Source organism: Dendrobates tinctorius, unplaced genomic scaffold (genome assembly GCF_039654945.1).
Source record: "Dendrobates tinctorius isolate UK_male_01 unplaced genomic scaffold, ASM3965494v1 ptg000394l, whole genome shotgun sequence".
Classification (NCBI taxonomy): Eukaryota; Metazoa; Chordata; class Amphibia; order Anura; family Dendrobatidae; genus Dendrobates; species Dendrobates tinctorius.
Window position 1 is genome coordinate 321099 of NW_027362060.1, and position 16668 is coordinate 337766.

Sequence of the window (16668 nt, forward strand, 5' to 3'; positions counted from 1 at the left end):
CAAAGTACTACATCTGGGCAATAAAAATGAAAAAAGCATATACAGAATGGGAGGAATAGGGCTAAGCAACAGCACATGTGAAAAAGACTTGGGTATACTAATAGATCACAGACTGAATATGAGTCAACAGTGTGATGCTGCAGCAAAAAAGGCAAATGCAATTATAGGATTTATTAACAGAAGCATACAGTCTAGATCACGTGAAGTCATTATTGCCCTCTACTCCTCTTTGGTCAGACCTCATCTGGAAAACTGTGTCCAGTTTTGGGCGCCACATTTTAAAAAAGACATCAACAAACTGGAGCAAGTTCAGAAAAAAGCGACCAGAATGGTGACCGGTCTGCAAACCCTGTCTTATGAAGAAAGGTTGCATGATTTGGGAATGTTTAGCTTGCAAAAGAGAAGACTGAGAGGGGACTTAATAGCTGTCTACAAATATCTCAAGGACTGTCACATTGTAGAAGGATCATCTTTATTCTCATTTGCACAAGGAAAGACTAGAAGCAATGGGATGAAACTGAATGGGAGGAGACACAGACTGGATATTAGAAAAAACTTTTTGACAGTTAGAGTGATCAATGAGTGGAACAGGCTGCCACGAGAAGTGGTGAGTACTACTTCAATGGAAGTCTTCAAACAGAGGCTGGACAGACATCTGTCTGGGATGATTTAGCGAATCCTTCTTTGAGCAGGGGGTTGGACCAGATGGCCCAGGAGGTCCCTTCCAACTCTATGATTCTATGATAAAAAGAGTGATGCCAGTACAATTTGTTTTTAAAGACAGAAATATATGACAATATATGAATAGCTGGGCCTTAAAACAAAAGTCACTAAAAATATACCCCTAGTCAAGGACAATTGCCATGACTATTGCTAAATCCATTTTAGCCAAGACAACAGATCAAGTAAAGGGCGCTCCCAATGAAGCCTTGGGTGAAACGTGCGTTGGGGATGGTGGGCCAGCACATATGTACTTTACCCCTACATCTCTACATACCAGCTTGATGTGAGCACTTTACTTGATCTTTTTTCTTGGCTAAAATGGATTTAGCAATAGTCATGGCAATTGTCCTTGACTAGGGGTATATTTTAAGGGGCTTTTATTTTTAGGCCCAGCTTTTCATATATTATCATATACATATTTTGGTCTTTAAAAAAAAAAAAAAAAAAAAAAAATTATGTACGCATGTACTGGCATCACCCTTTTTATGAATACTCTGTTTGCATCTTACTTATGTCTGAATATATATATATATATATATATATATATATATATATATATATTTTACTTTTTAAGAATATTGAAATAAAATATAATGTTTTATGAGATCTGTTTTGCACAGTATGATAGAATCCCAAACACTATGAAGATTCCCCATAGCCCCAATACTATATCATGGTCCCCCCACAGTCCGCTATATAGTATGATGGTACCCTCACAGTTCCCCCCCATATAGTATGATGGTCCCGCCAACAGCCCTGTATATAGTATGATGGTCCCTCCACAGCCCACTATATAGGATGATGGTACACCTCACAGTTCCTTATATATTATGATGGTACACCTCACAGCCCCTATATAGTATGATGGTCCTCCCAACAGCACCCTATGTAGTACGATGGTCCTCCCAACACTACACTATATAGTATGGTGATCCACGCCAGTGCTCCTTATATACCATGATGGTCAACTCACAGTGCCCTAAATAGTGAGGTCCCCCACAACCCCCCAAAATAAAAAAAAAAATCCCTACACTCACCTAATCCAGACACCTCATACTCCACAACGTCTTATTCCTCTTCTATCCTTTCTTGCAGTGGATGCTGGTGGCACGATGCAGTAACGATATTGCACTGCCAATGTCCCCTGTTGGTGCTGGCCTCCAGCAGGTCGCAGACAGAAGGGACATCCGCGGCCTGCTGGGGTAAGTGACGGAGCCAGTGACTTTGTGCTCAGTCACAACAGTTAACAATATGGGCGTCTTGAGGATGCAGATTCTGATAATATAGCAGACAAGGTGGCCCATGACCAGACTGGCCCTTTTGGCATTTGCCAGAATTGCCAGTCCAGCCCTACCCATAGCATCGGCGTCCACAGCTCATTTCTATAGTCTGCATCTCCTCTATATGTAAATCAACCCCCTCTCAACATGTGTGACATCGGTCTCTCTAGGGTTGTGGGTGAGGGGGTTCACAGATTTCCACTCTCCTTGAGTCTGCGCAGTGCTCAGCCACGTGTGGTTCCCCAAAGAAAAACAGCAAGTTGAGTGGTGTCTGTACCGAAAGGTACACAACTCTGCTCATAAGGAAGTAGACCAGCGATCTGTCCACCCCCTGAGATTTCCGCAAAAGAGACTCCCGTCACACATGCCGAGAGGGGGATCGATTTACATACAGAGAAGGTGTCAACTACAGAACTGAACCATAAATGCAGATTATCAAGTAGATCTATAGCCTGCCCATAGATCTGAACACCTCATTTACATATTAAGAAAAACATGTGATGAGTTCGTGCAGAGAAATCCATAACACATACAAAAAGGTATCAATGTATTAAATCTTTCTATAAACTGCATGCCTATATAAATGATTAGCAGGGTTGAACCTGCTGACAGATTCCCTTTAAGTGTTTAACTTTACAAACATTTTGCAACACAGAAAGTAATAAATAGTTTATTAAAAAGTTTAACTGACAAGTAGTTCATGAGATAATATAGTTTTGTTTTGATTGCATCTTTATTATTTCTATAGGAATTTGAAAAACAAGTTGATAGGTCAGGTCTACCAATTACAATAAAAAAGGAGGAGTGTTTATGCACTTAAAGGTAAGCCAATGGCCTGTGCTAACAGTCTGTGCCCTGTTGGGAGAATGGGGTGGGGGAAGATTTCCACCCAAAATGTTAAAATCGGCTACATAAACAAATTGTAACTTAATAGCAGCAATGATTAGATCTACGATACCTGCAAATTATTTTTTTCACCTTCAAAACAGTTCAATTGCTGTTCATAAAAACTAAATTTTTCATTTTGCACATTAATTGTTACATAGTCTCCCGACACTACACAAGACAAGATCATACTATGTAAAACAGATTTAAGAGATCGAGGCCATAACAATTTAGCTTCTCGGATTGGAAAGTCAGAAGCTGCATGATTGCGAGGAAGAGGCTTGTGTGTACCCTACAGTTACTGCAGCAAAGTTTAGGGGTGATCATGGCCTCTACAGCAATGAAGGCCGTCTGCCAGTTCCTGCACACTCCTAGATTTACAGCAACCACATAAAGATGGTTAAGTGACCCATCTGATTCTTCTTCGTTGACTACTGGATTTCTGAAGTATTAGCTGAGAACTGAAGAGGATCCAAAAGGCATGTTTTGAAGGCAGCTAGCTGTATTTTGCAAGTCTCTTAGATCTACATGGAGCACTGGTTTTTACCTATCCAGTATAGGGTCTTCAATTTCTCTAGCTGACAATTACTCCCCGGCTGTTGCTCACAGCCAGCCAGCATGGCTGCAGATAATCAGTAACCAACATAATTTGGTTGATCTTTTGAAGAGTTCAGTTGCAGGCCTTCTCAATTCTTTACAAGTTGGTTACAGTCAAATAATCTTTAACTACTTGACCCTACATGATGAACTTTGACCATGCAGCCCAGCATCCAGGTCAAATGGTTCTTCAATGGAAAAAACTGAGCACTCTTTAAATTAAACTCTTGTACAGGTCAACCACCTAGTCAGGGGGTGAAGTATTTGCTGGTGTCATCTTAGGATTTGAATCCAATCCTTACTTTCCATCAGAGTAAAATTCATAAAAACACATGCCTTGTTCTAATAGGTTATTGTTTTGATGTTGCACAAATTGCATTTTAACTTTGAAAATGTTATAAACAGAGTATCAATAATAAGAAAAAAATAAATAATAGTTCAAGGGAACTTGCAAAGCCATCCCCATCGCTAACACAGGTGGAATTCTTTCCAGGTTTGTCTTTGATTATGTTGTTTAGATTGTAGTAACCCTTAGTGCCAGGGCATATGGTCTTCCTAAAGCTGGAGGGATCAAATGGCAGAATCATTAATTCTTGCATCGCCAGCTTGTTGCCACCATGAGATTCACCATTGATCACATTAATTGCATGGCCAGGAAGTAGGACTTCTGGGTTCCCAGCCAGATCATCAATGTGACAGTACAGGGACTCTTCTTTTTCTGCAGAGCTAGCATCAAAGACTGCGGGAAACACTCCCAGGGTGGTTGAGGTACCAAACTTGGACCTGATCTCAGTTCTAACCATTTCAAGCACACTTACATTTAGTTACACTATCATTTCCAACTAGTATTGGTGCAGTTACTGATGGGCTCAACAGAACTATGCAAAAATGTCACTTTGTCAGTTAAAGAAGCAGAAAATTTAACTCTGGCTGCTGCTCCAACTTTGGATTCACTAATATAGGTTTTGGGTGGAAATCCTCTAACCTTTCACTGTCTAGAATACAACATACTTTGTACAATATGCTGCAACAGACATGGAATGGTTTTTCAGTGCAATTATTGAAGGAATGTGTCACTTGTTACTCTCAAAAGTCCATTATTCCTGAGTAAGTAGCTGTGCACGTCGTTGTTGTCTCAGTTTTAAGATTGTATTTCGTGATAAACTTCCAGGTTCGATGAAGATTTTCTGCAATAAAGAAACATTGTGTTTTAATATAAGAACCAAATTTTTTTTTGTTGCACAATCTTGATTTTTTTTATACCACAAAGTAATACAGCTTTCATACAACTAAGCATCATAAGTCAGAGACATAACCTTTAAAAAAAGAGGACTCTTCACCAATTTTATCCTGTTAAATTGGCCACATCAAAAAATAGTAGCTGTAGAACTTAATAAAACTTTTTATTTTTCTAATTTTTTCCTGTTCGTTGCAGAGACATTAATTTGCGAAGTTTAGGTTATAATCGTGGGTTGTCTGGTCAAAACCGATTAGTCTGCAGTGACTCTGTGACCGCAGGCTTATAAATCCCCTCTGCACGCTGTGGGGTATGTAAGAGTTATATATAGTCCCCGGCCAGTGGGCGCGGCCTCGTTCTCCATACACTTGTATGGAGTGAGGCCGCACCCTCTAGTCGGACACGCCCACTGGCTGTCCATGTCATTAGGAGGGCCCCGGCTTCGGCTCAATTCAAGTGGATGGCGAGCGGCCCCAACCACTGGCCGGGGGTATGCAATACTCATACATACCCTTCATTCCCGGGGTCTGAAACTGGTGAATCCCCACAGAGCACTGTGCGTGCGATGGTTTGATTCATAAGTCTGCAGTCACACAGAGTGACTGCAGACTTATTGGTTTTGACCAGACAACCCCTTTAAGTCCAAGCAGGCTTTGCCAGTGATTTAGCTCAGGGGGTGTGTACTTCTTTCCCTGCATGAGCTTCACCAATTATAAGCAGGCGAGAACATAATGGAGGAAAAAAACAATCCCCTACAAAAGCTTATAGCAGAGGTTTCTTATTCCAAGCCATCTAATGACAGGTAGTCTGCTCCCCTGAGATCCTGGGTAGCATGGTGTCTCAGTGGATAGCACTGCAGCCTTGCATCTGCAATGAGTTTGTATGTTCTCCCCGTGTTTGCGTGGGTTTCCTCCCACATTCCAAAGACATACTGATAGGGAATTTAGATTGTGAGCCCCATTAGGGACAGTGATAAAGTGTGCAAACTGTAAAGCGCCACAGAATATGTTAGCGCTATATAAAAATAAAGATGATTATTTCACTGCAGAACTGTGTGCGATTCCAAATGTGGGGAGTAAAGCAGAGATAGACTAACCTTTTAACTTTCATCTCAGGACAGTCAGTGTGGGGGGAGAGGGGCAGCACAGCAGAACTGACAAAATTATGAGAGGAGAGTTGAAAGCTTTTTTTTTTCTTTTATAATCAGACATAGCTCAGCTCTCTTGTACTGCCCTTCCCCCCACACTGAGTGCTGTGAGATGAAAGGTGTAAGTACTCACACTCAGCTATGCCCTATATTCCCCCCTTTTTTTAACCCCTTAGTGACAGGGCCATTTTTTTTTTTATTTGACCAGGGTCACTTTATATGTGGTAATAACTCTGGAATGCTTTAACAAATCCTAGTGATTTGGGGTGTTTTAGTGCACATTATAAAATTTATGATAACTGTAAATTTAGGTTGATATGTTTTGTGTTTGTTTATGAAAAACAAAATCATTAAATTTGACAAATTAAAAAAAATGCAATTTTCAAATTGAATGATTATCCCGTTAACCCATATACAGTAGTTGTAAGGAGATAGACCGGACAGCGGGTAATAATAATAATCATTTTTATATAGTGCTAACATATTCCACAGCACTTTACAGTTTTGCACACATTATAATCACTGTCCCCAATGGGGCTCACAATCTAAATTCCCTATCAGAATGTCTTTGGAATGTGGGAGGAAACTGGAGTACCCGGAGGAAACCCATGCAAACACGGGGAGAGCATACAAACTCCTTGCAGATGTTGTCCTTGGTGGGATTTGACCCCAGGACCCCAGCGCTGCACGGCTGTAGTGCTATCCACTGATCCACCGTGCTGCCCCGTGTACCTGCATGCCAGGTCCGGAACTGAAGGGACTGCATCCTCTGTTCCCGGGGGGAAGCCTGAGAGGGGCGAACCTTCCCCTGAAGCCTGGGGGAAGCCCTAGGGAGACGGAGCTTCCTGCTGACAGGAGGGGGCGGGGAGAGCCAGTAAAGGGCGCGCAGCAGCAGGGAGATAAAAGGAAAAAGCATGTGAAGGACTGCAGTCTGGCGCCGGTGGGGAACAGCGCGGAAAGCAGTGCACAGGAGACTGGTGAGCAATGCACACAGGTCCCCCCCTTGACAGGCAGTGCTGCACCTGAAGAGAGAGACCAGGACCGCTCTGCTGAGTAGCTGTGTGCTCAGCAGCAAAACAGAGAGTGCAGAGTCATGTGCCACCGAGCCAGAGTGCAGAGCCGTGTGCCACCGAGCCAGAGAGTGCAGAGCCGTGTGCCACCGAGCCAGAGAGTGCAGAGCCGTGTGCCACCGAGCCAGAGAGAGCAGAGTCATACGGAGCAGTGCAGAGTCGTGCACACAGAGCAGTGCCACGCAGACAAGTTTCCGCCGCCGCCCGCCGCCAACAGTGGGGACCAGGGGAGTGGGACGTACAGTGTGTGTCCAGTGACTGCCAGAGACCCGGGTGCTGTGCCCTATGTGACCGTGAGTACGACACACAGAGAGACTGTATACCAGACTGACACTTGTGCCCTGACTGGGTCAGTAGATAGTTGCCCTGACATTTTTGACCGTACTTTACTAGTGGAAATAGTTGAGGAGCCACGTTGGTCTCATACAGGACTGTGGCCTGTGCCTTTAATTAGCCAGGTTGATATATGGACAAGGGGCAGTGGAAGGTGCCAGAGACCGACCACTGTTACCAGAAGACGGACCAACGCCTACAGCGACCTCCAGGAGGAGGCGTAGCACCCGGCTTTGTCGGCACTATTGAGTACGCAGCAGAAGCTGCAGAGGTAGGACTTCCTTATTTGTTAGCTAATATTTGAACCATTATATTGTACCGTACCTTTAATACTGTTTAACTCTACATCTCCCTGCGTGGAGTATTTCTGCTGTAAATAAATCCTGTTAACCCTTGCTCTGTTGCCTGCATACCATCACTGCATCCCGCGTTCCTGCTCGTTATCTTACATAGTCATACCACAGAAAAACATTAATAAATAACACTTCCCTCACATCTACTTTACATCAGCACCATTTGTAAAATCTCCTTTTATTTTGTTAGAATTTAAGAATGTTTAAAAATGTAGCAGCAATGTTTCATTTTCTCAAGGAAAATTTACAAAAATTTTTTTTTTTTTTTTTTTTGTGACCTATCCAGGTTTAAAATGACTTTGGTGGGTTCTACATAATGGAAAACTCCCAAAAGTAGTACCATTTTAAAAAAAGACCCCTCAGCATATTGAAAACTGCAGTCAGGTAGTTTTTTTTTTTTAACCTTCAGTTGATTTTCAGGAATTAATGCAAAGCATCATGGCAGGAAAGAAAAAGTATTTTTACTGCCTAAATGTTGCTAACGTCTGAACAGGCCGCTATAGTTGGCAGTCAAAGGCTGCTATTTAGTCTGAACTGCCATCGCAAACATCAGGACCACACAATCATGATCTGAGGGCGCAATGGGGATAAAGAGGAAGACCCCACACTCTGTTAACCAGTTATATGATATAGTCATTATTGACAGCAGCATCTAAGGCCTGTTTCACACTTCCGTTTTTGTGTCCGCCAAACGGATCCGTTTCCGTTTTTTTGACGGAAACTGATGCAAACGGATCCGTTTTTTTAAAAACGGATCCGTTTTTTTGACGGATCCGCGGTAACCGTAATGGAAGTCTATGGGACCAAAAAAACGGATCCTGCAAAAAATGGCGGATCCGTTTTTTGACGGAAAACAACGGATTTTGACGGATTTGAAAAAACGGAAGTGTCAAACAGGCCTAAGGGGATTAAACATATGAACGGTGCCAATACTGACCATGGCTAATGCAACAAGTTGTCAGCTATAGTGTACAGCCGACAGATGCTGGATTGTTACATGTATGAGGATGCTATTCTCTTATATCTCAGGTCATTAAAAAGACGTATTGGTGGTCATTAAGAGGTTAAATTACACACAACTCTGCAGTGAAACCAGTGAGGAGAGCAGACTGTCATTGCATGTCTTACAGTTAGGAACCTGATCTAGTCTATTCTGGGCATGTTCTTTTTCCCCCTTATATGGTGCTGCATTCTTATGACTGGTCAGCTTCATGCAGGGGAAGTACACACCCTGGTTAAGAATCTCTGGTAATTCCTCTTAGACTCAACTTTAAATCTTTGAATTTTAACAGCTATTGTAACCTAAACATTAAAAGCAAATATCTCGGCAACAGAGAGGAGAAATTAGAAGATAAAAAAAAACAACTATGTTTTACTCTGCAGCCACTATTCCATGATGTGGCTAGTCTAACATGTTCAATTGATGAAAAGGTCATCTTTATGGGATGGAGGGTAGACAGAAAGGTTAAAATTTAAGAGAGGAACAGCAGCCTGTGACAAGACAGACTTAAAGGGAATCTGTCACCCATATTTAGTGATATCATGTAAAGATATCACCCAATTGTGCATCCCATAAGGATTCTATTAGGGCTTTTGACTCCCCCCAACCCCGCACCTTTGAGGCATAAATTCTTTTTTTTATCTTGTTGGGGCTGTATGCAAATCACCGCGGTCCGGTCTGATGGGCGTGGCTTAATCGCCTTCTCCACCCCCCCTCCTCGGCTTGCTGCGCGTAATCTTCATCTGTGAATATCACAGATAACGTTGGTTTCCGCGCTTGCGCATTGTAAAGCCTCCAGCGCCTGCGCAGTATGCTTTGCCCAACTGTGAGCGAAGCATATAATCGCTACTGCGCATGCGCCAGTATTTTCCAGCGTAGTCTATGCCCCGGAAGTCTTCACATGAAGGAGCATAGACCGCGCTGGGAAATACCGGCGCATGCGCAGTAGCGATTATATGCTTCGCCAACAGTAGGGCAAAGCATACTGCGCAGGTGCCAGAGGCTTTACAGTGCGTAAGCGCTGAAACCAACATTATCTGTGATATTCACAAATGAAGATTACGTGCAGCAAGCTGAGGGGGGGGGGAGAAGGCGACTAAGCCACGCCCATTGGACCAGACCACAGCGATTTGCACACATCCCCAACAAGATAAAAAAGGTATTTATGCCTCAAAGATGCGGGGTCGGGAGGAGTCAAGAGCACTAATAGAATCCTTATGGGACACACAATTAGGTGATATCTTTACATGATATCACTAAATATGGGTGACAGATTCCCTTTAAAAACTCCCTGATTTACTGTTCCTCAAGGCCCACCACACCCCTTCATTCACATACAGATATTCAATTCTATGATCTAATATTGGCAATAAACCAGCAATATCCAATTGAAATTAGAGGCCATCATGTCATTACTGCATTTTCAATGTTGTGTCTACAACCTTATAATAAGCGTTTTAACATATAAATGCAGCATTTCCTAACATGACAAATATGACACCTTTTGCTGTATTATGTGTCCAGTTATAATTATCTACATCAAGATTTTTTTCAGCATCATGGTATAGTTAATGCATTGTGTGTTAGATTAAAAAATGCTAGCTCTGTGAGCGGCATCCAACACCTGTCCCGAGTTCAGGAAATATAAATAAAGGGAACTTGTCAGCTGGTCAGATTCATGCCAGAAATACAGGCAGCTGTGTATGTTTTATCTATTTAATTTTACTCACTTACATAGCGCTTCACAGAAATCATAGTGATTGTGAGCCCCAATGGGGACAGTGAATATCAGTCCGTCTTTGGAGCGTGGGACGAGACCCACGCAAAAAAGAGGTGCACATACAAACGCCTTGCAGATGTGGTCATTGATGGAATATGAACAAGGACCCCAGAGCTGCAAGGCTGCAGTGCCAACCACTGAGCCACCATCACTTTTTGATGTACTGTGAGACTATGGGGTTTCAGAGAAAACCTGCTTTGAAACGCAGGTATAACGACAAGGAGATTAAGATATTATTCGGAGGCAGGTGTCTGGTAACTTCAGCAAACCCTGCTCACCTGGACTGAAAAACATAGGTTGAGACCAGTCAGTCTAGGGAAGAGGGTGGGGAAAAGAAACCAGGGACTAGCCTCAGATTAGTCATAATAAACGTATGGTTCCTGGCCAACTTGTATGTTTTCTGAAAAACAGCAGCGTTCCAGTGTAAGGCTAGGGTTACACGGTGACTTTAGCCACAACACATGCGGCCAAAAATTACCATGTCATTTCTATACCACAGCACAATAGTGAAATGAATGGGTCACATTGTAACCCCTATGGATCACCCTCAGGGCAAGTGTGGGGGGGGATTTACTCAATACCGAGCCAGTGTCGCAGCGGCGGTGACCCGGGCGTCCATGAAAAATAGGTGGAATGAAGCTCAATAAAGTTTATAGGTAGATAGTTTGTGACGCCACCTGTGGTATTTGGTCAGAAGGGGACCAGCGCTGCAGTGCAGATCCTCTGGGACAGATGGTGTGGTGCAGCAAAAGATGTAATAGCTCTCCATAGGCAGAGCTGTAGTACCAGGGCAGCAGTAGTAGATGTCGAGGTAGATTATGTAGTGTTAGGCACAGAGATGTAGCGGTGCTGAGTAGGTTGGCGAAGGAAGAAGGCAATGACACAGCTGAATGCAGTTCCGATACTATACTCGCGTTTCTGGCATAGACAGATGCCCGATTCATTGCAGTGTCCTCCAGGGTCAGGGGCTCAGCCAACTCCCAGGCAGATGGAATATACATCTTTCCAGCACTCCCTTCCAAATGTGCCTTTTCTGAACGTCTCCTTTCTAGCGCTAATCTGAAGTACTTGTGTCATGATCCAGGTTGTATGATGACAGGTAAAAGCACATGCAACCTTTTTTTTCCTTAAGCTGTGTGCTTAAGTTTGTTTTTGCCCCCGGTGGCCTTTAGGATTATTACACAGTGGTGTCTTTTGTTCTAGTGTGCCCCCGGTGGTGGTTAGCATTATTACACGGGAATCACTAACAGGTGTGATTCCTCTGGCTTAACTATTAAGGTGTGTCATGTGCTCTCACTGGTTGGTGATAGTGTTCATTTCCAACCATCCTTGGTGGAGAAAGGAGCTAGAGAGAGTTCCTTGCAGCACAGTCAGAGTCCTGGTGTGGAAGGAGTCAGAGGGGATTTCCTTGCAGCTCTGACAGAGCTTGGTGGCAGCTATTCAGGAGGAAAGCTGCATTCTGGTGGTGGACTCTGTTGCTGGGAGAAAGAGAAACAGAGCAAAGCTAAGTGGTGTTTCCCTGTTTGTGTCTTTCCTTTGTGTGTGTTTCAGTGCAGTGATGGGATTAGTCTCTGCACCAGCCATTTCACTAGAAAGGGGTAGGTGCAGGGCGAGCTAGGGTTTAAAGGTATCCAGATAGGCGCCGAGTGTGGAACCGGCCTAGGGATCAGTAGGAGTGTAGAGACACTGACTCAGGGGAGTGCAGGAGGTCTCCACGTCCCCATTCCCTATCGCAGGGCCCACCATTGTAATTGTTTCCCTGGCGTTTCCCCTTATTATTTAAATTCGCCCTGCTGGAGGCGGTGTATCCGGCTGCACGTCTTATTATTTAAATTAGCCTTACTGGAGGCGGTGTATCCAGGGTCGCGTGTGTCATATAAATTCGCCCTGCTGGAAGCGGTGTGTCCAGTCACACGTTGATCATTACAACTTGTAGGTATGAATTACACTCAAGTTCCTCTTTCTTGCTGATACTTATAACTCCATTCGCATTACAGGCAGCTGTAGCCTACTTCGGGGACTCCATACCATCATGTCCTGGCTCACACACATTGCTGCTGTGTGTTCGAGTCTTAGGTGGGAATAAAGTGGTCACAACTTCTATTCCTCCGGTTTCTGCTGTAGGATCATTAGTATCACACACAGCCTCGGCTACCGGTGCCCGGCCTTGGCGCATTAAACTTAGAGAAGGGCTCCGCTCTAGCCCTAGTCTCTCTCCTCCTCACGTTCCATTCTTATCTATCTTCCTTCTGAACAACTGATCCTTCTTTCTTCCTCTTTCCATGCCAGCAGCTCCAGCTCACAGGAGGCTGCTGCATCTATGTCCTCTCCCTCCTTCCCCCAGTGGGGGAACTGTCCTTCCCCCCCCCCCTCTCTGGGGATTCTGACCTAACTTCCTGTCAGCTTTCCCCTCTAGTGTAATCTAAGCTCCACCCACCACCCTTCATGAACCAAAGCAGCAGCCATAAAGGGTGCTCTGCTGCTCTAAGGTGTTTGTGCTGGATGTAGGTGCTGGAGTCTAGTCAGGTGTTACCATCTTACCTGAGGAGTGGGATACTACACCTCAGGAGGAGGTGCAGTACCTCTGTGGCGACTGAACCCTCAGGGGCACCACACCTACAGTACAGCAACTGACAAACAAGTTACAAAAAAAAAAAAAAAAATCAAACAGTCTGATTCTTTGCAAATTGCTTGCTGTGGTATTCTAGGTCAAAAAAGACCCCATTCACTTATATTGCATTGCAGTGTAGAAGTATCACAGTGATCTTTGGCCGCAACGCCTGTTTTGCAGTCAAAGTCACCTGTAGCAAAAAAAAAAAAAAAAAATCTACAGCTGCAATACAGCCAGTGTCTAGATTTTTGCTGCCTCTGTTTCAGCAGCACGATCGAGTGATACATTCTCAAAAATTCTCTTTCATACGCCATGCTATCCGATTTCTGGTCTAAATGCAGGAGCAAGCTGACAAAGTGAGGCAGAGACCCATGTGGCTGGTGGACAGAACAAAAAGACAGTGAAGTGCAGTTTCAGCAAATAATAGCTCACTCTGGGATGTCAGAAAACTGGGCTGTTTTGTTACAGTTCGTGGTGTTGAAGGCCCCTATAGTCTACAGGGCACTTTTGAAACATATTTTGAGGGACCAAAATTAAAGAATTACTGCCCCCAGAGTTTCGCTTTTATTTATTTTGTGTGGCCATGATCATCTATTCACCATCATACTCTTTCATAGTGTTTGCTCAAACGGTTAACTAACTTCACAAACGACAGTTATTTAGGGTGGATTAGCACCTAAGAAATAAGAGAAACCACAGACAACTATAGAAATTAAGAGATACAGTACAGTCTATTATTGGATTGAACCATGTATGTGTGAAAAGCATTCTATTATGGTTTGTTTTTTAATTTTTCAAAAACCCCTTTCTTATTGCATCACATTTTAGTAAATTATCTGAAGGTGAGTGATAATTGGCTTTGTAACTAATATTAGAAAACAAAAATATACTGTGATCTAATGATATTCCCATACCTGCATAAAGAGATGACATTCTGTAACAAACTTCCCTTTTGTTATGTCTTTGAACTTATCACACACATCTGGAAAATTTTTGGCTTCCAAAATGTAAGCTTGGTATTGCTTGATTAGTGTTAAGGCCACACGAAAAAGAATTTTTGATCCTTCAAAGAATAAACAGTCCCAGATGCGTAATACAGTCTGTGGAATAGAAAACCAATCGATTTTAGTATAGAACAACATGAACAAAAAGCCAATCATTCTTTTCAGGCAGCCGAAACAGTTCTTCATTTACACTGTTTTGACAAGTGTATTTGCATACGCACACATGACACTTAGGGTCCCGTTTCACTTAGCGACGCACCAGCGATCCCAACAATGATACGACCTGGTAGGGATCATTGGTGCGTCGCTAAATGGTCGTTAGTAAGCTGTCAAACAGGCAGATCTCTTCAGCGACGCAGCAACGATCTGGCGATCCGTGTAATGACCTCGCCGGTGGTAGGTACCTTGTCACACAGCAGCTACTCAGACGATTCCCGCCTGCGTCCCCGAGTTCTGCGTCGTCAACGAGTTCGCTCGTCAAACACAGTGATGCGCACTGGCCAGCGGGATGCCGACGATGAAAAAATGGCCCAGGACATTCGAGCACGATCAGCGATATCCAGCAGGGGGGGCCGGTCGCTGCTGCGTGTCACATGTAGACAGACCGCTGGCGAGGTCGCTGTTACGTCACAAAAATCGGTGACACTTCAGGGATCTCGCTAGCGATCTCGCTATGCGAGAAGGGGTCTTTACACTTTTAGGATATCTCAAATTAAATGTATAGACATTTATATGGAATGCACCTAAAAAAGCTACAGTTTTACTGGGATGTCTTGCTTTAAGATTTTGGAGTGTGCCTGTGGGAATTTTTCCCATTCATCCAGAAAAAAAATTTGTGAGGTTAGACATGGATGTTGGACAAGACAGCCTGGCATGCAATATCTGGTGTAGTTCATCTTGACTGGATTGAGGTTAAGGCTATTTCAAGGATGAAGATAGCTTTACATACTAAACATGCCTTTAGGGACTTTGCTTTGTGCACTGGGATATAGCCAGGCTGGAACAGCAAATGGCCTTCCCCAAATGGTTCTCTTAAAATTTTAAACCCTTAGTGACGGTGCTAATTTTAACCTTAATGACCAGTTCAAATTTGTGAAATGTGCCCAGTATGACTATGTGGTAATAAGTCTAGAATGCTTACAAGTATTCCAGTGATTCTGAGATTGTTTTTTCATGACACATTGTATTTTGTGTTATTGGTATGTTTGTGTCGATGTGTTTTGCATTTATTTGCTAATTTTTCAACATTTTGGCCAAAATTCTGATATTTTCACAATTTCCAAACTTTCAATCTTTATAACCTTAAATCAGTTAGTCATGCTGTACAAAATAATTAATAAAACATTTCCCATATGTCTATTTTACATCTGCATCATTTTTCAACCACCATTTTATTTTTTTTTTAGGATGTTGGGTTAAAATTTTAGTAGCAATTTCTAAATTTTTTCAAGAATTTACAAAACCTATTCCTTTAGGGTTTTGCAGGATCTACAGTATATCACAAAAGTGAGTAGACCCCTCACTTTTTTGTAAATATAAATATTTTATTACATTTTTTCATGGGGTCAATTCTTCGGGGGGGAAAGGGGTTGCTGCTCTGGCACCTCAGGGGCTCTTGGCTCCATAAAATGGTAACAAAAAAAAAATCTGCACGGTATTATGGCACTCCTTCCCTTCTGAGCTTTGTACTGTATATAAAGGCTACCCACTGAAGTGGACAGTCACAGGAATGTTATGGTTTTAAGATAAATATTTTTACACAAATTTTTATTTTGATGTGATGACAAATCAAATTATAATGATGTCTCTAGCCATACATATCACATTTGATTCCAGCTCTATATAGGTATATACCAAAGCTACACAATGTACTACTTTAGAAACCCAGATCCAGGCGATTCCCCTCATCAGGTAATGAATCTCTATATAGGCATTTCTGTTTATTGTGATTGTTAACACTAGTCATATGCATTTTGGCCATTGGGTTTGGTCCTTTGAAACAAACAAATGTAAAAATAATGTTATTATACAGACAATATTTATAAAACATGTGGCACTAGGCACTTTATTTCGATTTATATATAATCATGATCTGGTGATTGTGTGGTGGCATTTTGACAACTTGTTGTAGCACTAGCACTTTAATTTATTTGGTAATTTTGTTGCTGCTATACACTTAATTTACTTAGGCAATGTAGCACTTTGCATTAGTGTATTAATTACTGCTTTATCATGTGTCTGTGTTAACACGGTTATATTTATCATGGATTAGCCCATATAAGAACTTTTTCTAAAGTCGTACATTGTGTAGCTTTGATATATACTGTGCCTATATAGAGCTGGAATCAAATGTGATCTGTTTGGCTAGAGGCATCATTATAATTTGATTTGTCATCACATAGAAAAAAAACATTTCGTGTAAAATAATAAAATATGTATTTTTAAACCATAACATTCCTGTGTCTGTCCAGTTCAGTAGGTAGCCTTGTTTATATCTTGCATTGGTTTTCAATAATTTATATGGACTAATTATGTATATTTGAGCTTTGTACTGTGCCTGAAAAGTATTTCCTACTTTTCCAATTACGCGTAGGAATTTGCACACAGAATTTGCACAACAAACTGTGAGGTCCATTTTTTCCCCATTA

At 42.5% G+C, this 16668-nt stretch overlaps 1 protein-coding gene across 4 annotated transcripts in view; it reads right to left on the reverse strand.

The window, feature by feature from the left end:
* Window positions 1-2657: 2657 nt before the first annotated feature.
* The window catches only part of GRTP1 (growth hormone regulated TBC protein 1), a 96594-nt gene continuing 82583 nt past the window's right edge, over window positions 2658-16668 (reverse strand). For all 4 annotated transcript variants that reach the window (XM_073563538.1, XM_073563539.1, XM_073563540.1 and 1 more), the window contains 2 exons: window positions 13931-14116; window positions 2658-4672 (listed from right to left, as the gene is read on the reverse strand). In XM_073563538.1, coding sequence (XP_073419639.1) covers window positions 4583-4672; window positions 13931-14116 — 276 coding nt within the window. In that variant the 3' untranslated portion in view covers window positions 2658-4582. The remainder of the gene's footprint in view (window positions 4673-13930; window positions 14117-16668) is intronic.